Source organism: Anser cygnoides, chromosome 10, assembly GCF_040182565.1.
Source record: "Anser cygnoides isolate HZ-2024a breed goose chromosome 10, Taihu_goose_T2T_genome, whole genome shotgun sequence".
NCBI classification, from domain to species: domain Eukaryota; kingdom Metazoa; phylum Chordata; class Aves; order Anseriformes; family Anatidae; genus Anser; species Anser cygnoides.
In genome coordinates, this window is record NC_089882.1 from 19,134,815 (window position 1) to 19,162,781 (window position 27,967).

The 27,967-nt window shown below is 34.8% G+C and overlaps 2 protein-coding genes across 3 annotated transcripts in view; one reads left to right on the forward strand and one right to left on the reverse strand.

Annotated features, from left to right (window-relative positions):
* Window positions 1-27,967, reverse strand: part of CENPP (centromere protein P) — a 137,847-nt gene that overhangs the window by 26,388 nt on the left and 83,492 nt on the right. The window lies entirely within an intron of this gene.
* ECM2 (extracellular matrix protein 2) lies at window positions 142-20,426 on the forward strand. The gene is made up of 11 exons (XM_013201371.3): window positions 142-302; window positions 1,024-1,103; window positions 4,521-4,840; window positions 9,423-9,611; window positions 10,881-11,450; window positions 11,759-11,874; window positions 12,253-12,388; window positions 13,638-13,795; window positions 15,247-15,386; window positions 16,935-17,261; window positions 18,021-20,426. Exons 3-11 carry the CDS (start codon window positions 4,546-4,548, stop codon window positions 18,223-18,225), a joined length of 2,136 nt encoding a protein of 711 aa, XP_013056825.3. The 5' UTR covers window positions 142-302; window positions 1,024-1,103; window positions 4,521-4,545; the 3' UTR covers window positions 18,226-20,426.

The window sequence follows — 27,967 nt, forward strand, 5'->3', positions numbered from 1 at the left end:
CGAATAACTATTTTAAGAGACAATCAATTTTCCCAATGTCTTTCTGCCCCAGGCAGGCTAACAATTATGGTTAACTCAATGGTTATACCATTCCGTGACTTATGTCTCAACATTCCTCAGAGTGTGAATTCAAGCAAACAACAAATTTGTAACATCTGAACAACTCAGACAACTCCATCTACCAGGTAAATTTGTCATCTCTGAAGCTAAGCAGACTCATCGCCTCCTCAGGCTCTGACACACTGCAGCAGCTCTGTCTGAGGATGAAGGAAAAGGCTCTGCTGGCACACAAAGGACTTGTGGTAACGTACCATTTTTCCTCCCTTCCCCCCAAACTCAGTTCTCATATTTGGATTACTAACTTCTGGATTGCTGTGCTTCAGTATCAGGTTTCAGGATGTAATTACCCTTACAAAAAATGAAGGAAAAAAGCTTCAGTCTTTTTATTTTCCATGCATAAGCTAGAACTTATGGTGAAATCATTGCTGTAAATGAACAAAAGAAAATGTTTCCATGAAAAAAACTTTAATAAAAAGGTTTGGTTCATATAGCTTACAGGCTGACAGGAGAGGATTAAGAAAATACAAATTTAAGAAAAACATTCTCATTTTAATAAATATTTTTATACTAAGGTTACGCTATCCAAAATATCTTTGTAAAACAAAAAATCTACATTAAGTTCATGCCACCTGGAAACGACATTTCTAAATACATAAACCAGAACGGAATGCACATTTTTCAGGTCTTTTGAAAACACTCCATTTTCTCGTTCCTTATGTAACTGTAAGTACTGAAAGAGAAATTTCCAGCTGTGCCTTGTCAGCCTACGGACCGAACGTATTGTGCTGCTTTTCATTTTGCTTAACTGGGGTTTTTAGTTCTCCGAGTAACAGTATTAGCTGATTCTCTGCAGACAGAACAGAACAGCGCGTTGTCCCCAGGGAAAGAAGCTATTTCAGACTTAACTAAGGAATCATCTAACATGTTTCAACAACCCCTACTGTTTCTCTGTTTGTTTTAAAGATATCAGTGTGATTTTGTTTCATTTGCAACTGGAGACTAAATGACACCAAGCAGAATCTCCTGTTAGGTTAGATTACAAGGTAAAATGTTTTAAATTTTAAATTACTGCTTAAAGCGTGGTGTTGAATGGCTTAAACTACATGTTAACTTTGCAAATATGTATGAAATAATATTAGCTATTTTTAGTAATACTGAACATAAATGCTTTTCTAGCTTAAGTATGCAATACCAGTTGATTTGCTTTGTGTTTGGTGTGAATGTTTTGCCACACACTTCAAGCTTAAACTAACTGAAAATGCAATTAGCTTTGCTGGTATGGCTAAATGTAACTCACTTCTGTGCAATCAGTTTAAAGGAGGGTATGTGAAAAATCTTGGTAAATCACTTTAACCCCTGTGTATCTTGAGAAATAACCATTACATTTTAGGAAGATGTTTGAATTTAGACCGAGTCTCAATTCAAGACTATCTTTAGAAAAAAACAGATTATTTAATAAATTCTGATATTCTCGTATTCTAAAGGATCACTGGTTTAAAAATTAACTATTTCTATTACCATAACAACAAAATAACAGTTACTGAACTTACTGAAGATAAACATTTTGAAAGATACAAACTACTGAATGTACATGATAAAAGTAAAGGTTTTAAAGATGCTTATGCGTATCATGCATGATCTAAACTTTTATGGGTAAAATCAAAAAGGTATAGCAATGCAGTCACGTTGAGTGTGTTTGGCAACATGAAAATATAGCAGTTTGAATTTACTAGCTGTCTATAATCTTATTTTGAAACCTAATCTTTTATTACAAAAGTCCTACAAATTGAACAGGTTGAATCGTTAAGTTAAAAGTTGGCTGGCACTATACTAAATACAACTTCTTGATAGTAATCTGAGGATTCTGGACACGGTTCTAAAAGGCCCAATGCATTTAAGGCCCTTTTCTTGTATGACATTCACAATTTGGGCCTTAAAATGTGAGACACCACTTATTAAATAAGCCAATGAAATAAACGTAGAAATGTAGCTCAGTATTTTGCACGCAAGGAACACCATTTGGTTTTAAGTAGTAGTATTAAGTTTTCAGTACTGAAAGGCTAACTTAGGGTGAAAATATGTCATATGAACAGCACTAGCCTAAAAGAGATTCCCCTGAGGAGGGTGCTTTTTGTTTTTGTTTTAAAATTTGTTATAACATTTTATGAAGGCAATTTTCGCTCTATAATAATTGGATTTTAAATATAGTTTTATTATTTATATTGCAAATACTGCAAAACAGCAAAATATTGAGACAGTTTGTACAGTAAATGTAATGTAATTCACACTGTATTTTTCCTGACTTCTAAAAATACCTATACTGAGAATTGAAAAGCATTTCAGTAATGTCACTATAAGACTGGTCACAGGAAGAAATGGTTAAATGTTAAAATGCACAAATGTAATAATGTACCAGTATTGCTACTACGTAGCTATGGGTGTTATTACAAAGTGTACTATAAAAATGTGACCATAATTGAGATGTCACTAACTCAACAGAATGAATACAGATGTTCAAGACTTTTCTTTGTATACTCAGTTTTCCCTAAGGGCTCTTTATGCTTTTCATTCAAACATGCGGAACAGAAGTTTACTGTGTAATTTTATAGTCAGTCATTACCATACAAGAAAGTTAGAAACCAAAAATATTAGGTCATTTGTCCTGTACGATGAGGTACTAAGAAGCAAGCACTTTCTGAAAAAGAACAGACGTCATCAATGCAGAGTACAGGCTTCTCCATCTATTTCATATGTTAACTAACAGTAATTTCTTTACATAAAAAGCCAGTATGCAGTCTACACAACATTTTTGGAATAACTGTTTTCTCATGGGTAGAAAGTGATGTGAATAAACTCAAGTCTGGATTGTTTTCATTACATGGGAATTTGTATGAGACACCTGGATCTCAAGTTCCCTTAATAATGGGGATACAAAATAGTAGCTTATCTTAACAAAATTCTGTAAATAAAAATATATTTGCTATAATATTTTAAATTTAAAATAGTTGAACACAGAAGCCATAATATTAGGAAAACATCAAACCATATTGTTTTTAAGCTTATTTACTGCCAACTTCCCATTTACCACAGAATATGAGAATTATGCTATAGAAAGCATCAAAAAATATGCAATCACATGCCTTATGTTAAAGAAAAGTTAGGCAACTTGTAACGAAAAACTTGACCAATTCCCTTAATCAGAAAATACCAAGATGTATAAACTTTTTAAAAAATCTTTCAGGCAGAAAGTTCAGGTTCTTAAAGTAATACGAAGTAAGTATTAACACAATATATGTAACTGTAAGACTAACTACAAAGAGAAAGACTACATATAAAGTCAGGCTGACAAACATCAAGAAAAAGCAATTTTGAATCCCCTTTTGACTTCCTTAGACAAAACTGGCGGACATACTCTAAGCTTTACCTTGGACACAAAGAATAAGTGCTCTAAGTTTTATCAGCAGTCACTAATTCTCAACATCACAAGAACACCAGTATCTTTAGTCTCAGTTAAATAAGTTCCAGGACAGAGTTTCCTTTCGGAAATAGTAATGCCAAGAGAGCTATGAAAAAGCATTAATACCTTTGGGTATGCATGCAGTAGTTACCCCACTGGGATAGCCTTTGCTTGATATGGTTTCCATGCATACTGCTGGATCCTGACTGCTCTGTTCTGGAATGCCACCTATTGGTGACAGTAAGTGTAACGTAAGCACTGTAACCTATGTAAAAAGGTTCAAAATATGTAGATATTCTCCATTTCTTGGAAAGTAAATGCAGAACACAACCCATTAGAGATTGCCATTTCTGGACTACCTACGCAGAACTAAGATTCCATTAAACAAGAGGATGGCTAGAAGTGGAAGCAAAAGCAACATCTCTTTTCATTTATGGTGACAAATACCTTGCATAGAAATGATAAACCTAGGGAGCATTTGGAGCAGAATATCAAAAAAGAACTATGCATTTTTCTGTTACTTTGACATTCCCAAGTTCAGAAGTTACAACAACCTGGAAGAAATATTAGGAATCAAAAAGATGCAGAAACACTTCACAGCTCTCAGGAGCTCCCTTTCTGGAAGCAGTAACCATTGCTAAACTACAAACGCCTCCTGGCACTGCAAATGTAAACTATCTGTACGAATTTAACTCCTAAATGCAAAGGTAATACCTCTTTAGCTGCAGGATTGATTGAAAAAGATACATTTTCATGCTCAGTTTGACTCATTCAGCAGTCAGCTGATAAAATATCCTTCTATCCAGTGGTACATTTGAATGGTCAGAGAACCACAGAAGTAAAATTGCTTAAATGAGCTCTCATAGGGCGATTTATTTCCAAGAGGAAACTTGCTTACATTGACCTACCATGCATTGGTCCACTTGCTTTAAGAAGTGCAACATTTGTCTGACACAACACTAAAAGCTCTCTAGATATCTAATTTTCTTCCTTCCCATTCCAGGACATTTTCCGAGACACATGAAAACATGCAGGCTTCATCATTTGTCTACTGTTTGCTGCTTGTCTCTCTGTGTATTGATTTTTCTCAAAATGAACCTAGTGCAGTTCTTAGGAGGCAAAGGAGAAGAATGCGCAATGGAGGAGCGGGGAAGGGCTCCACCGCCCAGCGCAGGTCCCTGAGACAGCCAAGGATGAAGCTTCCAGCTCCGGTTGCTGTAGCACCCAGCATACCTCTCATTAATATCGATGATGGTGTTATGGGAGTATTTGACTCTCTCATAGGTTTGGGTGGACATGAATCTAGTTATAGTGTCTTACCAGGTAAGAATTAAACCCCTCTACTACTTAGACTAATTTTTCTCTTTATTTTAAATGAAACATGTAAAATCCTGAAAGCTTTATGTTATCTCTATTTGCAACACGAGTGAAAACCTGATTACTTTTTGCTAAAGTAATTCTGTTGCCTTTTATAATAGTTCCATGTCTAGCATATGATACTTTTTAATTATCTATGCTTAAGCATTACAGATAATCCTGCTTTGCCATGTAACAGTAAATTTTCTGCAAATTGTCTGCATTCTCACTTCATTATATCTAATTAAAATTTTGCTGGGATAGTATTTTCATAACTTCAAATGTAGAGCAAGTTTGAAGGCCCTTTTGGAGAATGTCTTGCTCAATGTATCTCCAAAGTCAATAGAAGCCCTAACACCAATAACACAAGTGTTATTTAAAATGAATTAAGGTCTTGAATTTTTCTCATATTTAAAAAGCAACATTCAAACTATGTCTACATGCAATAGATTGGGAATAATTATTTATTTTGTAAATAAATCAATAACATAGTAATAGCTGCAATATGAAGCTTACATTACAAACAAATTTTATGTCTTCAGAAACAAACAAAAAAAAAACACACCGTAATTTCACTGGTCTTTACTAAAGCCTACCTTAGTAATTTTAACATGACTCTCTACAGTCCCCTCAAGGAATGCAAGACCAGAAAGCAATTGAAAATTTATATATGTAAGTATCTTTATGGTCCTTAGCACTGAAAGGGGACAGAACACTCTTGCTCTACAACTTTCATGACTTCATGTTCAACATTACAAATGGGAAATCTGCACTCGCAAAACAGGAAATTAAGGCTCATCAAGAGTCTAAAAATCAGACATTAGTTCTAAAGATAAAAAATTCTGAATACTACTATAAATATTTTTTAATGTTGAGAACCTACTTACTAACCAATTGAAAAATCATTGAGATATTATAATGCTTCATTTCTTTTCATAGAAAGAAGTTCAAAGGTTGAAGAACAGACACTGGGATGTTGTGAAAGACCAATACAGGGTCATGTCTGCTCTGTAGCTCAGGAATATAAAGGCTTCCATTCCAGCACTAAAAGATCACACACTGAATAAAAACACCATATGCAATCTTATGAACAAAATAAGAAATCCCTGATTACCTCTTCTCTACATAAAATGATAAATAATCTATTTTCATAAGCAAAATTTAGACTTTTTAAGTGTATCACACACAGGAGGCACAACCACTATGTTAATAGCTCTCAACTTTACGGCAAAACATATTTTAGTCATTTTCTTAACAATTACTATTTGTTGCAAGTCCATACTTTCAAAAAGGATGAACCATTTCAAATTCAATAGTTTAAAGTAAGGGAAACTAGAAAAACTCTTAACTATAGCATGTCAAGTGTATACTACAGTATTACTCTTCTGATACATAATGTTAAACTTTCATTTAAAAATATATATATATTAAATTAAACAGAGGAAAATGCCACATAAATTGCATACACTTTATGTAAGATATTCCAGTTTCTCTGTCAGAGACCATCAGTCATGCTGAAATAATGCATAGTCCCCCCCCAGCCACTCCCCATTTTTTTTCTTTCTATCTGGACTTGCATCCAAAAGCTGAGCTAAAACCACTGAACTCATTTTATTTGGAACCTCATGCTGGATTTACACCATATTTCCAAAGGTTAAAAGTCCTGTGCTTATATGCCAAACACTTCAACCACAAGGTATTTTTTAGTCTAGCTTTTAAAGTTCAAAATTTTTGTAAGTTAATGTCAGATTTGGAAAAAACAGAACCTATTAAATAATAGAACACTATTATTAATCATGCTTCAAAACAGAAAAAAATACAATCCAAAACCCAGAACTGAATTTTCATTCTTCTAGCTACTTATTCTGCTGTGAGTAGCCTAAAAAAACAATCTACAAATACCATTTGCAGGATGCAAATTAAGAGCTTTAATAGAACTTTAATGGCAACCAAAGGTATCTCTTTCCTCCCCATAAAAATCATGTGAACTCACTGAAATTAAATCAAAGAGTTCACCACAGCATAAGGTAATTTACAGTTGTTTGTCCTTTACAGACTAAATAAAGTTTGCCTTTTAAGCAAAGCAGAATTGTAAGTACGATGTCGCACTCTTTCTAATATGTTTTAAATGTCACTTCTCCCTACTCAATGAATAAGAAGTTCAGGGGGCATCTCAACCCAGTCTTTACTCCGTCATATACGTGAATTCCAAAGGAAGGACTGATAGCAATTCTGCAAAGCAATAAAGGGGTACCTTCTTTGCCTGTGAGCACCCACTCTTGTTTTGTCTTTTAAGTAACTCTCATGCACACAGAAAACAGAATAATTTGTTAGAGAAGTGGGCAGAGGCCAAGTCCTGCCATCCCATAACTTTATGCTTATTCAGACAAGATTTGCACCAATTTCAGATACAGTCTAGTAGCCCAAACAAAATAAAGAATTGAAGGAAGCATGGAAGAATTTCCATCTCAAGCCAGATATGTTGCCCAGAAACAGCTGACATTTTATTGTTTAACACGAGAAAGTCTAGTGTCTTTTTGTGTTTCCTTTGGAGATCATTTAAAAGAAACACAGTGGCTTACTGGCAAGTAGATAAAAAACAGAAGTCTGGATCCAGCAAACAGTAGGATTATAGATACCTGGGTAGAGTGACAAAAACTTACAGCCAACTAACATTTGGTCTGGGCTAACTCATCTCCTCCCTCAGTTAACATGGCTTAAGTTGATCAGAGCACAACTTTATGCTGCAGAAACTATATATATAACCTGGACTACTGGACCTTTGAAAAACACAGGATGTAACTGTTGAAAAGCTTCCTTTCTCCCCTATCATCCAATCTTAGGATGATTCCGATAATTAATATTTATTTTAGAAAACGAGTTCATGTCCAATGGGAATACTTTTGTTATGAAATTAAGACTAGAACTGCCTTGAAGGACTTTGCAAAATGCTAGATTTTGAGTTAAATATTAGTATCAGAGATAGGTTCAAGCTTTATTTGAAGCAAATCTGTACAAGTTTTGTCAGGATATTCAGAGACTATCCTGCCCATTCTCCCTTTACAACTGAACAACCAAGCAGGAAGCGGGGCAGGTTGTTATGAAAACTACCTCTGCACACAAGCCTTCCAGTGACAACGTCTGTCTCAGATGAAAGCCTCTTGCACTTAAATTCCATTGAGATAAGATTTTTCCACCATATTAGACAACCTTTATACTGGCTGAAGGAGAAAGTGAAACCATCCCTAGGAAAAGAGGAAAATTTCTCTTTAATTTGCACTTTCCAGTGTATAATGTAGAAGTGGTTTTTCAGCTTGAAACAAATCCTTCAGCAATGCATTCTTACAGCGGTCAGGCAGAAAAAAAGGAAGATATATAAAGTTGTTCACCAGGTTCAGAGGTATGCTTGCAAATAGGAAAAAAAAATTGCATAGTATGAAGAATCTCAGCCTTGGTTTTCCATTTCTCAAAATACAAAAAAAAAAAAAAAAAGGCGCACTAAAGGGCAATGTTTAGCCTGGAATCTGGATGAAAACTGCCTAGAGAAACATTTGCTGAGGTAAACTCCATCACTGGAAGGAAAGAGAGACTTGGAATAACTTCCTTCCTAAGTCTTCCTGCTCTCTGAACAATTTGCCTGCTGAACATCTGAATTATAGTTTGCAACGTAATCTCTTCTACACTTTTTTTCTCAAATTTTCAACTAGTACCGCAAGGAAATCTCATTTTTGATAGATTATTTTTCAGAACCTTTGGAGAAAGTATTTATTAGTACAAGATGTAAAAACTTGGCTACTTTCATAGGAAAGAGTTTTGTTTGTTTGTTTGTTTTTCCAACGAAAGGGAGAGGTGATGCTTGCCATCTTACTAGCTGATACAGAGCAGACGTTACTTGCATTGTCTATGAACAGTCACTACAAAGTGAATACTGACACCCACCTGGTTCCTCAGAGCCTTAACAAAAATTTCTCATTTAGTGTGCAAGACATTAGTAAAGATGTCCCTTGCACGTGAGAGAGGCAGAAGGGGACCTGGAGAAATGATTCTGAAGTTCATGATTCATTTTAATGTCATAGTAATGAAGAAATTTTATTCTTCTTTCTCAACTGTACCTATGCACGACTTTCATTGAGGTCTGTGATTTCTGCTTTTAATTTCTAAGGATGGAGAGGAAAGAGGAGATGTCATGCACAAAACCCCCAGAAACTCACCATCTAGATTTAGTTTTCCCATGTTAAGAAACTCTTAAAAGAAATTTGAATAATTCAGGAGTTTTTCTAAAAGACGAAGCTGGTAGGGGTCCTCATCAATTGGCATAACTATTATGATGACTGCGTGAAACAGTTGGAGCAGACAGAGATTAGAGAATACTCATTAGCTGAAGACAACGCTAACAAGAAAAGTAAGGAATAAGGATATGATACTTAGAATGGGGTGTATTTTATGTGTTTTCAAAGTGAGAACAAAATAGTAGTGCTTATTTTCAAAGTTTTGATGTAAGACTCTGTTGTTTTTATTTCTGTTTAAGCTTTCTATTTCTTTTTCTTAGGAAAAAAGGGGCAGTGCACAGCTAATGGGATGATTATGTTTGATAAAGCTGTCTGGTCTCCCAAGCCCTGTGTGACTTGTCTTTGCTCAAAAGGAGAAGTAATCTGTGATACAGCCATGTGCCACCCTCTGAAATGTCCGAAAACTATTATACCTGCAGGAGAATGCTGCCCAGTTTGTTCTGATACTGGTACAGTACATTATAATATTTTTGCTGTTTCTAACCTAACTCAAGCAAAACCTTACATAAAAGTTCCACTTAATATTATCAAGTATTACTAGCTACCCATTATACAGTTATAGAGAAAACAAGCCCTGAATTATGTGGAAAGAGCAGGTCTAGATGAGTATGAGTTAATATTTAGAAAGATAATTTTATATGTATATATATACATACATTTCATTTTTTCTCCTACATTTATAAAAATTTAGTAAATATACCAAGAACGAACATCTGGTTACATTTTATATCCCATTTCCATTCACAAAGGATCGATAATTACCTACTAGCCACTATTATTAATATAACATCAAGTCTAGAAAGTATTTGTTGAAAGTGTAAAAACACATGCACCTATTTGATATAAATCAAGAGGAGAAAGTTAAGAGGAACAAGAGGTTGACAATCATGCTTGTGCTTCATACTAACTATACAAAATTGTTATTTTTAAAAATAAAAGGAACTGAGGAGATGAAGATAAAACGTGATTTCCTTCCACTGTTCCCAATACCCTCCATCTGCAAAGTACTAAACCTAACCTCCTCTTATTGTCAAGTTATTATTTAGCTTTCTTTTTGCGTGTGTATGTCTAACACACACAGACACATAGAAATGTACTGAGACAGGACAGAAATTAAATGTAGAACTAGAAATCATGTTGCTTGAAACATTTCAACTCCATTTATTGGACTTGCCCTGTTACACTAGTAAAAGCTGCACTTTGGCAATTGAGTTAAAACATTTCCCTGGTTACCTCTACACCTAGAGCCATCTCTATACTTGTCAGTCCCTTACACAGGAGAACATGCACTAGCCTTTGTGAATTTTATTCAAATTACCTTCCTCCTACTCCCAGACATATTTTTTCACTTCTCTAGACCCCTGCATCAACACCAAAAATAATTATTATACTAATGCAGAAAGGAAGGCAACAAAGGCTACGTTCAATTCTTTCCACTTTTTTTTTTTCTAGAGTTGCAGAGAGTCATACCCACCCACAAAATGTTTTTCTTGGTTGGTTTAATCATTCATCAAAGTCTGACTCTTCTGTCAAGCAGCAACATAATACCATATTTTCATTCTTTCAAATCATATTCTAAGGGAAATACTCCTCTTCTATAGTTACTGTTGTGTTTTTTTTTTTTTAATGTGAAGGGAACATTGTTTACCAAAACTTTAGTTTCATATATTCTCATCAGACTTTTTTGTTTATTATTATTATTCTCATTACCTGGTCAGATTCTTCATTGGATTCAAATATTATTTCACTGGATGACATAACTGAGTTGTCTGGTGATTCTCCAGCACCCAATGACCTTGACAACCCCAATGTTCTGCCATCAGCACATACTCAAACTGAAAAAGATGAACTGCTCAGAACAGAAGTGGTAGAATTTAAAGAGAAAGATGTTCATAGGAAGGATGAAAAGAAAAAAAGAAGGAAAGGCAAAAAAAATCGACAGAAGTATAAAGTGTATCAGAAAGAAAAGAAGCCTATCACAAGAAAGGATGAAGAAAGAAGGCTATCATTTGAAGAGGAAGACCTACAACTTCAAAAAGAAGAAATAAAGAAAAGGGAAGAAGTAAGAACAAGAGAGAGAGATACAGAGGAAGAACAGTATGAAAGTGATGAAGACGATGGTACTTTCGGAATGCTGTCTCGTTTCCCCATTCCTATTCCACCTATAGAAGCTCCTCCTTTGCCATCTGGATGTTCCACCTCAGAATCCACAGTAAGCTGTATTAATGCCAAACTTACACAAATACCACCCATCACAGATCCAGATCTCACAAGTCTAGACCTTACAGGTATTTAGTGGTTCTACTTATTATTTTTCTCTTGAATTAACATTAACCATTCTCAAATCCACTCAGCAGTAGCATTAATACATAACAATTTATCGTAGAAATGTATTAATTATTTTACAGCTAAGTCTCTAACACAAATTAAAAATGTAAGATTTTTTTTATACTAGAGGTTAAATAGTAATATGAACATATCTATCTATAAATATTGTATATAATACAACTATTTCTGTTATATATTTTTACATGTACAGTACTACACAACTCAATACATACTGTAACTCATACTGTTGTCTTGAATTCTGTCCTAGGAAACATTATTACTACTATCTCAGATGAAGCATTCAATGGGATACCTAATTTGGAATGGATTGATTTGAGTAAAAATAATATTACCTCTTCTGGCATAGGTCCACATGCGTTCAAAGTAAGAAAGTCTAACTTTTCTATTATCCAATGACTGAATATTACCTGAAGGAAAGTTTTTCCAGTTTTAAGTCTCTGGATCTAAAACAGTTTACACCTAATACATATGACCACAGTATAATTACAATACAATTAAACGTGGTTATTTCAAGAAATTACTCTTACAGTCAAGAATTGCCAGAGATTTTTGAATGACATTAACCAAGCATTAAATGTTAAATAATCATAAGTAAGAAACACTAGCTAGTAATGCACTGCTACTGAAAAGTCTTCAAAATCCTTGTGGTTAATGAAATGGTAACTGTGATCATGCTACATGTTTAACCACGTATTTTAGACCTTGATAATCTGCATTCTCTTCTTCATCCTTATAATTAAGATCCTGAAAAAGCTCAAACGCTTGTATTTGGATGGAAATATGCTGGTACATATTCCCTCTAGATTGCCATCAACTTTGGAAGAAATAAAAATAAATGACAACCAGCTCCATGCCATTGATGAAGATGCCTTACAAGGTATTCAGAAAAATAATATCGATCATATGAAAAGGTTACAATACATCTGAAAAGCAGACTGTTCAACCAAATGCATCTGATTGAATATAAGCAGAAAAATAATTACTAGCTTTAAGTGTCGTGTTTTCAAAAGGCATCAAAAGCTGAAAGATTTGCATGACTGAGTTTTTAAAAATCGCATTTTTCCGTCTTATATAACTGTTACTTTCCCAATGAAGTTATATTTAAAGTTGCTAAGTAAAAGTTGAAGTATACTGAAGATACGTACTCTCTTGACCCATAACCTGATCACTCTGTGTCAAACAACACAATCAGAGCAACCCATGATCATTTTAAGTCAAACTAAATGTAGGCTGATACATGATCCATGTCATAATTTGACTACTTTTTGCTCCCTTTCCTCTGCTGCCAAAAGGGTCCCCATGGAAACAGGATCAGTTTAGTGATACAGCTCTCTATGGAGCAATAAAAATGCTTGAGCTGAGACAAAGGAAATGTAGGACAAAGGGGTTACAAGAAACTTTCAGTTTTTGTAATGATCGGATTGTACTGTTAGGAGGAACAGTATAAAGCTTCTGTAAAAACAAACAAGCAATCAAAAAACCCCCACAGTTATGTGGTTTACGTGTGAATGAGGAACTTTTCATTATGAAATAGTATTTCTTGCTTACGTATACTGATCAACACTGCTTTCTCCTGAGACCTACATTTGGATGGCTGAGATCTACATGATCATTTCCATTGGGAGGTGGAACAGTATAATCTGTGAAGGGTTCTCAACACTTGGTACAGTTTGACTCACTTGGTTGAAAGGAGTCGGACAGGGAAGGGAAGAAATGACTAAGAAAGGGTAACATATCCACTGTCACGTAAGTGATGGGAGACTCATGGGGATCATTGGGCAACTGCACAAAGGTCAGCGCCAGCACAGAAACATAGCCTGCGTACAGCCAGTAAGGCCTGAAGGACCTGTAAGAACTAGCCCCAGTTCTTGCAGCTGTCTTTTCCATTCTGAGTGGGAGAGAAAACCATAAATAAGAAGCCTCTATTAAATCTCTAAAATTCTACAAACTAATCAAAACCAATTCTATGACTATGAGATAATGAATTAAAACCCTTTTAGGAAAAGGCTACATTTTTTCATTACTGTGAACTGATTATATTAATGTTTACGATGCTTTAACACAAATTAACTAGATATGAGATGCCATTCACTAACAGGAATTCCTACTTTTTTTTTTTCCTCCAGATTTAAAGAACCTGGTTACCTTGGAATTAGAGGGAAATAAACTTAGTGAAGCAAATGTCAGTCCTTTGGCCTTCTATCCGTTGAAAAGTCTCTCTTATTTGCGACTGGGAAGAAATAAATTTAGAATTATCCCACAAGGTCTTCCCACTACTCTTGAGGTAAAAACCAAACCAAACCAAACCAAACCAAAGCAAGCTTTATTTTCCAGCCATTCTTATCATCCTTTTTACTGCTTTACTATCATCAGATGAAGATTAAAATTAATTTTATATATTTGTTTCTAGATATACTAATTCTTATTCCTAAATCTTTCTTTACAGAAATTTACTTAACACCAGCTTCATCCCAAAAGGTGTCTCTCAAGTCTGAATCTCTCTAGTACACTCTCACAAAATAGTATAGCCTGCAAGAAAATTTAACAAAACTATCAGTCCTTTTGTTCAGTCACACAGCATTCATATAGCCTAACACTGATAATGTCTAAGTGCAAAAACATTGTTCACAAGATGGCAACAATAATAATGAGAGATATAGAAAACCTGTTTCATTATGAAAGACTGAAGGAACCAAGATTGTCTAGGTCTGGAAGAGAGAGAAAAACAAAAAAGCTCTTTTCATGCCTATAGCTAACCATCCTTTTCCTTTTTTTTTGGCAGGTCTAAGTCTCATTTTTCCTGGTTTTCCAAATCTTTGCTGAATTCTTCCTCATTTGGGGATGAGGGGCTGAACAGGTTTCTTCCCTGAGCAATTTCATCCTCTCTTGATTTTTAATCAAATAATTTCTTCTTTTGGTACTCTCCTATCTCCTTCCTCTGCCTAGAATTGGAACTTTCATTTGTTTTGGTTTTTGTTTGTTTGTTTTATCTATTTGTTTTATTTAACGACAAGTGTGAAAGATATTTTCCTCCTCTTCATCCTCTGTCTAGTTTCATTTGTCACATACCTCAGTCTTCTCTTCAAAGATCACTCTTGCTATCTATTACTTTCATGATCTCTATCAATTCTGTCTTTCCCTTTCCTCTTCCACATTTCAGTGCCCTTGTATTTATTTCTTTTTATTCATGGGATCATCCATAATCTGAAATGTGAAGGGAAAAAACAGCTAGCTCTAGCTAAACCAGCAATATCTTCTCTATAGCAATAGCTTCTGCTGCAGCTACTGCCTGCAACTTTTCTTTGGCCTAATGTTCTCCATTTCCCATTCACTCAGACGTTACAGGTTTCTTTTTTTCACTGACGTGGTCCCTACAGCAAACACCTGACAAGTGTTTCTACTTGCTCATATGCTTTGGCAACATCTAATTTTAAACCAACACTTAATAAGCATACAGACAACGAATTTCAGGCTAAGAAGTCACTTTTCTCTTTTCCCAAAGCCCTCCTCTGCAGCCCTTAAATGCTATTTCAGATACTTCATCAACTTTAGTCATTGCTCCTTTTTTTTTTTTTCAAGTCATGTTTATCCGATGTTACAAGCCATTATCGGGAAGTTAATCTTTGGTTTTGTAAACCATAGTTTTGATACATTACAGACTCACAGCATTAAGTTTTGTAAAACATTGACATTGTATTTTGCTTACACAAATTTTCTTTCCAAATGCTCTTATAGGAGTTATACCTTGAAAATAATCAAATTGAAGAAGTGTCAGAAATTTGCTTTAACTATACAAGAAACATAAATATCATTGTGCTAAAGCACAATAAATTAGAAGAACACAGAATAGCACCTTTGGCTTGGATAAACCAAGAGTAAGTACGAATCATTTAAAATAATTTTATTTTTCTCTGTTACCTGTTAAGTCAGATAATGAAATAAATATTTAGCCTTTCTTACTTTTAACTTGAAATTCTGTGTATCTTTTGATTTGATAGTTTCCCTTAAATATTTTTTCTTAATTTCCTTTGCTTAAATTGTATAATCTAGGAAATATCCAGTCAGCTTTAAAACAAAAGTGATCTTATACCTCAAACCTGTACCATATTAACATAGAAGTGTAGATAATTTTTCCGACCATCCAATCAAATAATTAATATTATCATTAGTACTCCATACAATTATATGATAATTTTGTATTAATATATTATTCTCAGAGGTAATTTTAAGATAACTGAGTATTGTGCTAGTCTTATTTCCCATTAGATTAAAAAATACACAAGTAAATAAATAAATAAATAAGTAAATAAGGGAGGACTGCGCAGCCCCGTTACGTGAGCGCCGTTATGTGAGAGTAGAATATAAGCAGAGCTGGCAATAAGAATGAAAGAAGCAAAAGACTGCACCGCTTTTGTTTCTTCTGGCAAACACACACCTAAACTGAAATATCCAACTATAGAAGAACTGGCAAACACGCGTTGTCTGCTCTCCTCATTTGCTAGTTATCATTCTGAAGCTTTAAAAATAGCTCCAATGACACCAGCTCTGTTGAGTACTTAACACACATCACAATATATACCACGATGGGTTTTGGGAGGCATAAGCATATTAGCTGAGCATCCATGTGTCATCAACCATCCAAATCTTCAAAATCTAACAAGTGGGTCATGTTGCAGAGACAATGGGACTATTCTGACTAAAATAAGACTACCGTCCAAATCACTTTTCTGTCCCACAAAGGTTAATGCTACTTAAAATCTCACTACTTAATGCACATGGAATACTCAAGTAGTTTCTGTGGAAATGATGTGTTGAGCTACACAGTGCATCTTGCCATAACTTATCAGCTGCAGTCCTAGCAGTTGATTTCTAGATTTGTAAACTGCTTAATCTGAAAAGAACACACTGTTACTAACAGCTGCTTTCAGCTCTGTGAGGGAAGCAATCTGGAATGCTTCTAAAGCAGCCATTCACAAAACAATTCAGTTTAAGATGGGCTTTAGAATAACATTTAAAAATCCATGTCAATGGGATGAATGGCAAATTCCCAAGCTTAATATGTACATTCTAGGGTCACACATTATTACAATTCTGCAATGCTTATCAATCACAAACTAAGCCCGAGTTTCCTCTGTTCGACCCTATCTCTACTCATTACTGTAGATTTCTTCCTGTCAACAGAAATCATTATGCTTGACTGATAATTAACGACTTCAATTCTTTCTGTTCCCAGAGTAATTATGCAGACAATGTTCCTTCAAATGCATTCTGTTCCATTAACAGAAAAAAATTTCTCTTTGAAAAGAGAATTTCTGTGAATTTCCGTGCTACCATGTTAAAAGGATTGTTTTGTAGAGACTGTAGCATTAACAATACAGTATGCTATAATGTTTCCATCCCATTTTCTTTCTCCTTTGATGCAGGAACTTGGAATCAATTGATCTCTCCTATAATAAGCTGTATCATGTTCCTTCCTATCTGCCAAAATCCTTACTACACCTGGTACTTATAGGAAATCAGATTGAAAGGATTCCAGGATATGTCTTCGGTCATATGAAGCCAGGGCTGGAGTATCTCTACCTGTCCTTCAACAAACTCACTGATGATGGAGTAGATCCGGTATCATTTTTTGGAGCATATCACTCTCTGAGAGAGTTATTTTTGGATCACAATGAATTGAAGTCTGTACCTTTTGGAATTGAAGAAATGAGAAAATTACGTTTTCTAAGACTGAACAACAATAAAATAAGGTAATAGGAAGCTTTTTGTTACATGAATGGCATTACAATAAAAGTTATAAGACATGTTTTCTTTTAAGGACTTTTAGTAAATACTTCTTTTTTTTTAACTTGGAGAAGGAGCTAAATCCCGGGTCTTCCACTGCAGCATTACTTCTGCACATAACAGGAGAATAGTGTGGTTTCACCTTCCCTCCTAGCTCTTGAGAATGCTCACAAAGATGCTGAGCACCAATTCTCTCCAGGAAATCTCTCTGTAATACTGCTGGGGTCACACAGCCACTAGGTCAGCTCCAGTTGGATATGGCACAGCAAAGTACCAGCTTTTTCTGCTCTTGGGTCAGAGACCAAACAGGTTATTAGAAAACTGAAAAGAGTTTTCAGCTGTTTATGACCACTGAAAGTGTCTTTTCAGTACTTCTCAGTCAGCTCCAGCTGCGAAGTCAGACATTTTTTCTGTTTCGTTTCCACTGTTTCCAAAGCAGAGGAATGACAGATGAAGGATCTTATGTATGTTATACAGTAAGTTTCATACTTTCATACAAGTTGGCAATACTTTTCTCAGGAAAAGGAATTATATGGTATAAATGAGAAAATGCAAGGAGAGAATTTAAGAAAGAATGATGTCCAAAGCTCTTAAATAAATATCTTACAAAATTTAATTTACTGAACAACATTTTCAAATCTTAATAAATTATATCTCTGAAATAAATTATGAAGTTATGTGCTATCCGTACTAATTAAAATATAATCCCTCCCACAATATCACAGGACGGTCCCTCCAGAACGCATCTGCAGGACTCATCCCAACGATGATGTCAATGACAACAGTGAAGAGGACGAGAATGAAGATTCACGTCTAGAACACGTTCACCTTGAAAACAACTACATCAACACGAGACAGCTATCACCACATGCATTTTCGTGCATAAGATCCTATTGCAGTGTTGTTCTTAAACCACAGAAGAGTAAATAAATACCTAACTTTTGCATTGCAAAACCTCTCTCTAGACAAACAGGTTTATTTATTCTCTGCTACCAAAAGGTCTGTCTATTTCTGATCTAAACCCTTTTTACTACTATAAATAAGATAGAAGACATTATTTACTGTAGTAAGGTATTGGTACGTTTCTTAATATTGTTTCATTATACGCAAGGTTAAATGTAAAAATAGAAGCTCAAGACTGTCATAAATTTCTATTTCCATTTCTACTGGCGAAACTTCTACTTCAATAGATGATATTGTGAGCTCAGACACACCCCCACAACATCACATTTCAGAAGAATCACAGAATATGCTGAGTGGGAAGGGACCCACAAGGATCAGAGAGTCCACCCCTGGGTCCGCACCATATGCCTGAGAGCACTTTCAGAAGAGAATAATATAGCTAAACACTCAACTTGTTCCAATCTAAACTAATTGAATTTAAGCCATTTTAAATGATAGCATTAGCTTTAAAAATGATAGAAATGAAAATCCTTAAACTATGAACATTCAAGTAGTGCAAGGATCAGATTTCTTAAAACATACCTGGTACTGGAGAAATTTCCTACACAGATTTTTTTCTCTTCCACCTGACATTTCAAGGAAAAAATACTAAACTCTTTGTTTTAGAGAGATGACCCCAGTATTCAAACATGGAATTTGATGAGTTAGAGGAAATAATTTCTGCCTGGATTTTTTAAACCGCCTATAAATTATTATTATTTTTTTTATTTTTAAACAAGGATGGTAGGTCCCATTCACTTGTACAATCCTTAGTTTAATCAGATTTTTATACTGTACAGGAACAGGATCATGTTGCCTATTTATATGACTAGTTAGACTTGCTTGAAACTTTCAAACATCCAGTTAGTAGTTATTTGAAAGCTTCTAGATAGTCAAAAGTCACCCTTGTAGAGACAATATTGATAAAGCAGTTTCAGTTATACATTTGATATTAATGTTTGCTTAGGCACACAAAATAAGTATTTATGAATAGATCTGTTTCCCTAGAAAGGGGTTCAATCTCTTGGAGAGTTCAAAGAAAAGAAGCCTTTTAAATATTCTGCTCTGGTTTTAATATTACATTCTTTTTCTAAAGTGGTCTAATTTTTTTTTTGAAAGAAAATACCTAATATTTTTCTTTTAAAGAATAAATTCCATTAAAATTCAAAGTAATTCTAACATCTTTCATATTTATTAAATTCTACAGTATTTTCTTGAAAGAGTAGGCTTGTGATAGGAAATGACTAGAGAAAACTGACAAGTCATTATTTTTCACACAATTACTTTCCACTTGCTCTTGGGCTATTCTGTAAGGAATGAAAAAAAATTTATTCTGTTTTCTCCAGTACAATAGGTATGCTGCTTAATCTTCAGAATGGGTGGGAACAAAGGATGAAATGGCTTAATATAGGGACTGACATTTCAAAAGGCATATAAAAGCTGTAAGCAACTGCACACCATACAAACCTTCTAGGGATACATACCAACTACTGAATTGTAATTTTCTCCCCTTCACTCCGGAATTGAGGGTTTCATGATGCATTTCCCAAACATCCTAATCTACTGCCAGCAAATATGCTATATAATCAGCACAAATCATCACTCACGACCATTTAACAGTGAAGGTTCCTCCCCCCCCCGTTTTAACATACTATAGACAGTATATACAAACACCTGAATTCTGTTTTCTCTGAAGCTATACAATCATGATGAAAGCAAAATTACCTTGTTCTAACTTTAAGTTCTCTCTTATTCAAATAAACTGTTACCTGCAAGGCACATTGGTACTTCATGTGCAGTGAGTCAAAATACAATGTATCTCTTGTAAGAAAAAATCCTAAGCTATGTGGACTGTTGTAAAAAGATTGCTTTGGATATTTTGTTGGTCACAAGTCATATGGTAATTTCTTTCTCCAGTATGTGCTTTTTCACTTTTAAGATATCATAAAAGTGAATTCTAAGCAAGTCATTTGTCTAAGATCTTTCCTCCGGTCACTTAATACAATGAGTACCAAGCTTATTTGAAGTTACACTATGACGAGTTGTTCATACAAGAAGCACTTGATAACATAACATGACAAAGTAAAGTTATGGTACAAATATAATGCCACAGCAGCGAAACAGAGAGACTGAAGGAAAAACATTCTGGAGACAGAACAGAACAGTAGCACAGGCAAAAGACCAAGAAGGAGAAACAAGTCAAGCGATGGATGTTATGTAACAAAGGGATGGTTGCTCACTTAAGAAATACATGGACAATTAAACTTGATAACATTTCCATATGCCAAATGTAAGCTGTTTAAGTCCACTCACTCTTCGAAATCAGCCACTAAATTGGAAGTGAAATGGGCTTTATTATAAAATAAATAAATCCCTCTACTTTTTAAGAGTGAGTCTCAAAGGATTTTATAAACAAAGCAAACAGGATTATAACCATTTTACAGCTTGTGACAGTAAGACAGAGAAGTGACCCGACCATTCTTGGTCAAGAAAAATATGGGAACAAAGTCAGAATCTTTTGGCTACCAGAAGGGTAAAAATATGCAAAGACAGCTCAACAAACAAGAAAATAATAGTAATAAATAACCCTACAGCTACTGTCTATTCTCTAAAATATGTTTTAGTAAATAATTTTTGCAGGCTTGCATTGCAATTTAATATACTTCAATAGACATTTAAGAATAGAATATAGTTCTGTTAAAGTATTATTCGTCTCAGAAGGCTCTTATAGAAATACTATGAAACACACCCTGTAATAATCTTCTTGTAATATTCTTCTGGAATTGAAATAATTTGCTTGAGCCCCAGTGGTACCAATCCCTCGAAAATCTACTAAGTCTTACAGACGTTGACACCACCTGATCAACAAGAAGCTCGGCTGAGATGCTTCGAGAGACTTCCCATTACTCCTGGGCAGGTGGCATAATGGCTGCCCACAGGAGTTCAGTGTGTGCAAACATGCAAATCCCTGCTGAGAATGTGACTCAGGAAGAAAACTGTTAAGCCGATCTTTTATCAAGTAACAATTTCGAACCAAAATCTGGTTTGGGTGGATGCACAGAAGTGCTCTCATTTCTCCTGTTCTCCAGATGCAGATGTAGCTGCAGTTCGTATTCCTGGAGAGACTCAAGAGAGAACAAGCTGCAGATTGCTAAGACTGCAAAGAGATGTCTCATTAACCATTTAACCATTTTTTTTTTTTTTTTACCATTTAAGAGAGCAAACTGCTTGGAGTAGGGCAAAAATCTGAATAAAATCCTGTTAGTAACCCAGCCATAGACAAATGTAAGGTACATATATCTGAATATATGGGTGTAATGTGTATGTTGAAACTATGAGAGGGTAATATATAAATGCAGTAAGAGACCAAGAACTGCAAAGGTTAGGATTCAACAGCATTAGTAACTCCAAAACCACAATGCTTTGAGGCACAAGAGGAAATTTGGGGCTATATACTCTGTTATATTTCTAAGTCATTATTTGCATTGTTCATGCATGCATCATACATAACAACTTGGACAAGGGCTGCTAAATCCTTCAGGCAAGTCCCATTATAAGCTCAAACATGATGTTAATGCTTCACCATAACAGAATAAATCTTGTGGTTACCACCTTATTAATAGAAAATGAGTTGGCATTGACATTGAGTAGGATCTTGCCACTGGTTAAATCATAAGAGAACTTTGAGAATCTGCCTGAGCTGTTGTTTTGTGCACAGGGACATACACATCTGGTAAGATAAAAACTGCAAAGGTGTCCAACAAATAAGGTTGTTACCCTGAAAGCTTGGATAGCTTTCTGAGTTTGAAGTAATAATTAGAGTCAATGTTTCCTCTAAGATAAGGTAGAAGCACTTTCTTTTGAAAAAAAAAAACAACCAGGAAATAATAATAATAATAAAAAACCAAACAGAAAATAATAGTAATTTCAGTTGTATCTAAGTGAAATTGCTATTATTTCTTCCATGTGTTGAGGCTGTTAGAACCTTTGCATTCCCCAAAACGTAAAGCCCACAGTACATACTGTTCTCCATTTTCTGTTTCAGTTCAATAAAGAATAAAGAGATCCCCTGCTGTCAAAGCTAGAAATCACTCAGCTTTGCCCCAAAAAGAAGTTTCAGGCATGACTAGTAGCTTCCTAGTGGCCCAAGACAACAAAGGGAATTTCACCCAACTAATTCTGTTTTACATAACACTATTGAGAGTTGCTGACACCATTTCTGAATTTTGATTCTGAAACACGCATCATGCTTGCACATACTGCAAAAATACCTTGGTGTTCAATAAGAAAAAAAAAATCAGAGCTGAAAAACATGATTTCATCATTTCTCTACCAACAACTTGGTTGCTATTTTACAAAAAGAAATAAACTTTTAACATTTCTCAAGGGGCAACTTTAAAAAAAACCTATATCATGGCAACAAAATAAACAGTTGGTCTTTTCTGTTTTACAGCAATACAAATGTTAACTAGTTGAAACTCTCACCAAAAATATTTTCTAATTTGAAATACTATGTTTATATTCTAAGACACGTACTTTTCCAGAGAATACAAGATTACAGCCAGTAAAATATTAGAAATATGAGAAGATGCTAGCAAAATGATTTTACACAATTATTATGATGACATCGATACAAAGCAATTTTCAACAAGCAAGTCTGTAGATTGTAAATTTACAGAGCTAGACAATATCTGGTGCTCTGGAAGTTGGAAGCTCCTTAAAGTAACCCATGAAAACCTCTGCTTGTTTGGAGGTGGTGGCACTTAACAGTGTCGCTGCAAGGAATTGCCTCCTTGGATTTACAGCCTGAAACAACATGCAAAGGGTCACTCTTTCTGTTTAAGTGTAGAAAAGCAAAATGAGCACGCAGTATCAACATACATTATAACTTTTATACAACTATTCATTGCTAAAAATATTTATCAAGGTTTTGGAAGACTGAAATTCAGGCCAAATCAGTGCTTAGAGGGGGGTCAGAATAACACTACGACCATCTTGTGGAATGTCCTAACCACAGAGGTGAAGTTCTTTGGAAAGAACGCATGTGTTTAAATTAGACACCTACTTCTAAAGCTTTTTATCCATGCAGGAGACACATAAAGATTCAGTGGACCAGAAACGGCAGTCAACTGTGTACCCTAACCTCATTTGGAGGAAACCCTGCACAATAGTCTCACTGTCTTCTTGAAAAGAGATAGAAGTATAAACGGCAATCCAAAAAGACTAGTTCATAATAATATGCTTGACTCATTCAAAAGACAAACATTTCTGTTTTCTAATGAACAAAAGAGAGTGCCCTGCTGGTATTCCTTATTTAGTAACACTACCCTTCTATTATAGCTAGTTACCATTGAATCCCAAATTCTCCATTTCAAGGGAAAAGGCTTTAATTTTATTTCTTTTGGCATATTGAAAAACATTTTAAATGGGGGGAAAAACAGCAGACGTGAAATAAGAGCTCTGGTTTAATGATGTCAACAACTTCTGTACAGTTGCGAGGCCCAAAATATTGTGGAAAAATCTTGGAACACATTTTCCATCTAAAAGTAGGGAAGACGTCAATTACAAAACTTGTAAGATGTATTAAACAGATCTCCCTTTCACACAAAAAAGTGATCGTCTCATCAACGTGCTTTTTTTTTAGAAAATATATATTCCTAATAAATTAACGCAATACTTAAAAGCTTTATACTGATTCAGGCATTAAGCAGTTACACCTAAATGTTATCAAGAGTAATTTCAACGATTTTGCTCTAACTGCTAGGGTCATTCAATGGAAATACATTCTTCTGATGATACCAATGTACAAACTATGAAGTATCATTACATATGTCATGTTCCTTGCTAACTGACACCCTGCTCCCTATTTGGATAAACCCATAAATACTTAGTGATGTTTGTTTTTTTTCTTTTCAGTAAAAGAAGTGAATAGAGAATATCAAACATAACATTTCAAAAACTTCTTTCATTACAGACGTTGCAGGATGAGCAAGTCGTAACAGATACCACTTGACTAAATTACCTTTGGGAAAACGTTATACAGCATTGTGCTTATCTGAAAGAACTTACATAGTCAAGTACTGCATAAAACACTTTGGATCATACCGTAAAACAATTCAGGGTAAATTATGATCCGCTTTATGATACTGAAATACTTCAGCTAGTAAAGCAAAACTAAGCCAACAGACTTGCTAGCATTATGGTGTCAAATTTTTCACACAAAAAATAATCAGTCTTAAGGGAACGGCATAAAAAAAGTCAAATTATCTCGGGGTGAATCTCAAAACTAAACAAAACAGCTGTCTTAAAAATCGCAGCTTTAATTTGCTTCAGGGAAACTAAAAGCAAAGGAACATAATAAACTCCAGAACCCTTTCTCCACGGAACTATATTTGGTTATTGTCAAAGACCAGAGACTGGACTAGATGAGCTCTGATCTAATCCAGTACAGCTGTTCTTATGCTCTTATGTACTTTATACATAGCCCTGTCTAATTGTTGCAGTGAACACAGATTATAAAATTTCCCAATATGCAATCTGGGTACTGCAGTGAAGTTTCTTGCATTAATAAGGACTATTTTAAAAACTCCCAGCAGTGAATTAACTTTCCCAGGATACTACAGGATATAAACGAAGGGGAATCTCATTTGAACAGGGAAGTGGGCTACAGAGCTGGTGACAACTTCACTTCCCATCACTGTCCAGGAGCTGTGTGCTGGTTATATTCAAGTCCACACAGCTTATATGAATCACTTTACACCAGTCACACGCTAAACCTAGAAGTGAAATTGGACCTATATCCCATACGGGTCTGTCTTTGATATCCATACGTGTCACTACAGAAGGCTGTAGCCCTTAAGCTCTGTCCTTGTGACTAGAAAAAGTCATTTTTACTCATTTTCACACTATCAGCTGGGAGTTCTAGTTTTATGGGTAATGAGGTTTGCTTAGGGCATTAATTTCAAAGCTGTATATTCAGAAATTGTAATTTTTTCAGTCTGGGGAAATGTTGTTGTGCACCACAACCAGGCAAAGCACCATATTAATCTCAAGAAAAATGACAGATATTCTCTCCTCCCCAGATTGCAGCTTCCTCTTATAAATTTCAATTTCTTTTCTACAGAAGGGTAAAAATACACAAAACTGTGCTGGATATATTAAGGAGCACGGCTTTGGGTGGAAATGCCTGAACATTGCTTGTTTTTCTTAAGGTCCAATGACTATTGTACTGGGCTCAAAAATCTGCCTGGTGTTTGGGACTTAAACAGGTTTAGCTATTCTTGTTTCCCATGAATACTAAAAGGCAATGACATTCTTGCCATGTGCTTCAGATCCAGTCCAATGAGTCTGCCACCTATAACAGCTACACTTTCTCTATACTCTCTATAACAAGTGAACAAACACTGAAGAGTTGAGTGAATTCCCCAGAGCGAATTCTTCCAGTTTTCTTAAGCCATCCCGATTCCATTCATTACATGGATTTTTTTCAAGGATTTATGAATTAAAGTAAACAAAAGCATTAATGCTTGCTTCATTTAAAATGTTCATCTTCAAAAACATTTACTACACAATGTCTTCTTTAATAGGCTGTTATGTAAGGAATTTCTTAGTGCCTCTGAGTAAATGATTACTGTGGTTTGGTAGAATTTTAATTTCATTTTTGTTTAATTCTTTGTACAGGATACAGATATCCACATAGTTAGTAACTATAACAATTGTTGTTATTTGTACCTTCTGATTTAGGTTATTTGTATATATGTAGTGCTGATAAACAGAGTTATCAAGACCAGCTAATGTACCATCTTCTACAAAGTACTCTGAAACAGTTCTGTTAATTCAGAAAAAATAATTTTCATTTCAAGTGTGTAGCATTATGAGCATTTACACGGAAAAAAATGTAGGCTTTGCATGCAGTATTAGTAAAATAAATCCATGTTTCTCTGTGGGAACTTTTCATATGATAGCCATTCCTAGGGAAAATATATAAAAGCTGACCTATTTTTTTCCACAAGACAGATACTTTTCTCAAAGGAATAATACTGAACACAGCTGTGGAAATATTAGATATTCAACAACACTATCAAACAAGACAAGAATCTTCTAAGTGAATTATGCAATTATATGTTTAAAAGATTAAAATTAGGAAAAAGGATTAAAATTTACTTCTTTTTTTTTTCACAGCAATTTCTCCAAACTCCTGAAAGTTGGCTATTCCATTACATCTTATCCTCCAGTCTCATGCTTTTCGTTCCTTGCAAATCTTCATAGTTAGAGGAGACAGCCCTTCTGAATATTTCATGGTTCATAACCTTTTAAAAACTGATACTCTTTGTTAAAGAAAAAAATACATATATATATATATGGCTTGCTTTCTTCTAATGGAAGATGGTTCTGAACTTCAGTAAAACTTGATTCACTACCAGGGAGAACTCTTCTTCCATTTTTATCAGGAAAGTTTGGCTCTCATAACAGAGAAACTCAGGAAGCAAGACTTTTCCTCTTTCAATTAGACCAATTATAGTCTACATAAATCATTAAAATCTACTACGCTTTCTTGCACATTACCACAGCTGTACTGTACATGTTTCATTCAGTATTTCCTTTAATTTTGAGACTGTCAGCCACTCGTTTCATTTGTTACCTCTTTTTTTTTTGCATTGGAAAATGCAAAACAATTATTCTTTCTTTTTTGATGATGCATGGATTCAAATAGACCTGTGTTACCTACATTGTGTCCTTATTTTGAAGGCTATTTGGTAATGCCACAAGTGAAAGAAATATCGATTAACTATGTTTTAGCTGAGGTAAATTTTTCAGGTAAATCTTCTAAGCAAAGAACAGCCCATGGTTTAAGTGAGGATACATGTATCTTTTACCTTAGTTGTAAAACATCTTATATAGAAATTGTAATAATAACACAGAAACAATAGTATAGTTGCAGCCTGAATCATATGCAGACAAATGATGTAGTTTGCTTGTTTAAAAACCAACAAATAAACAAATGTTCTACATTGGTAAGGAATGTACTTTCCAAAGTCAAAGCTATTTAACACTGCCGACAGCAAACCAAATGGAAATTACCATTTTGTGTAATACAAGTGTTCTAGAAAAAAAATCATAGCCTCTGCTTTACAAATTGTTCTACAAAGAAAAGATCTCATTTTCCATACCGCAAGTTAATATGGAATTATGATATATGTTTTTCTTTCAATTTACATAAGCATTTCCGCTGAATGGTAAAAGTAACTTCTATCATTAGTGAATTTCTATCTACGATAAAAAGCAGTGTAAAACCATCCAGGCAACCAAACATCTTAACTAATGCATTCCTGTACTTTCAACCAAATAACTTTAAAAATAGAACATCAAGATATCTGTCCAACAACTCCGACTTCTCTGCTAGTTTCTACATGGTATTTTAGCTTAATTGACAAGTTTTTTTCTCTTAGGTTTTCTTTGATTTTCTTGGCAACTCTCCTGTAACACCTACCACACCACAGCTCTCCACGTGTAGTGGCAAGCAAGACTGAGCCCACGCAGGTTCCAACAGCCGCAGCCTCTGTCAAGACCTTTGATTTTTTTTTTTTTTTAAGTAAAGTAGCCACTTTTAGGAAAGGCTAGAGAAGACTCATCTTTTTGAGTATCACATACCCGCACAGGGAATAATGCCAAGAATGTGTCTGTTACTTAATACATGCAAGCTTTTTTTTTTTTTTTTTAAATATATAAG

Coding starts and splice junctions, on each gene's coding strand:
- ECM2 (XM_013201371.3), top strand. CDS start 4,546: ATGCAGGCTTCATCATTTGTCTACTGTTTGCTGCTTGTCTCTCTGTGT. Junction 11,451..11,758: donor CACAAGTCTAGACCTTACAG/GTATTTAGTGGT, acceptor ATTCTGTCCTAG/GAAACATTATTACTACTATC. Junction 17,262..18,020: donor CTGAACAACAATAAAATAAG/GTAATAGGAAGC, acceptor ACAATATCACAG/GACGGTCCCTCCAGAACGCA.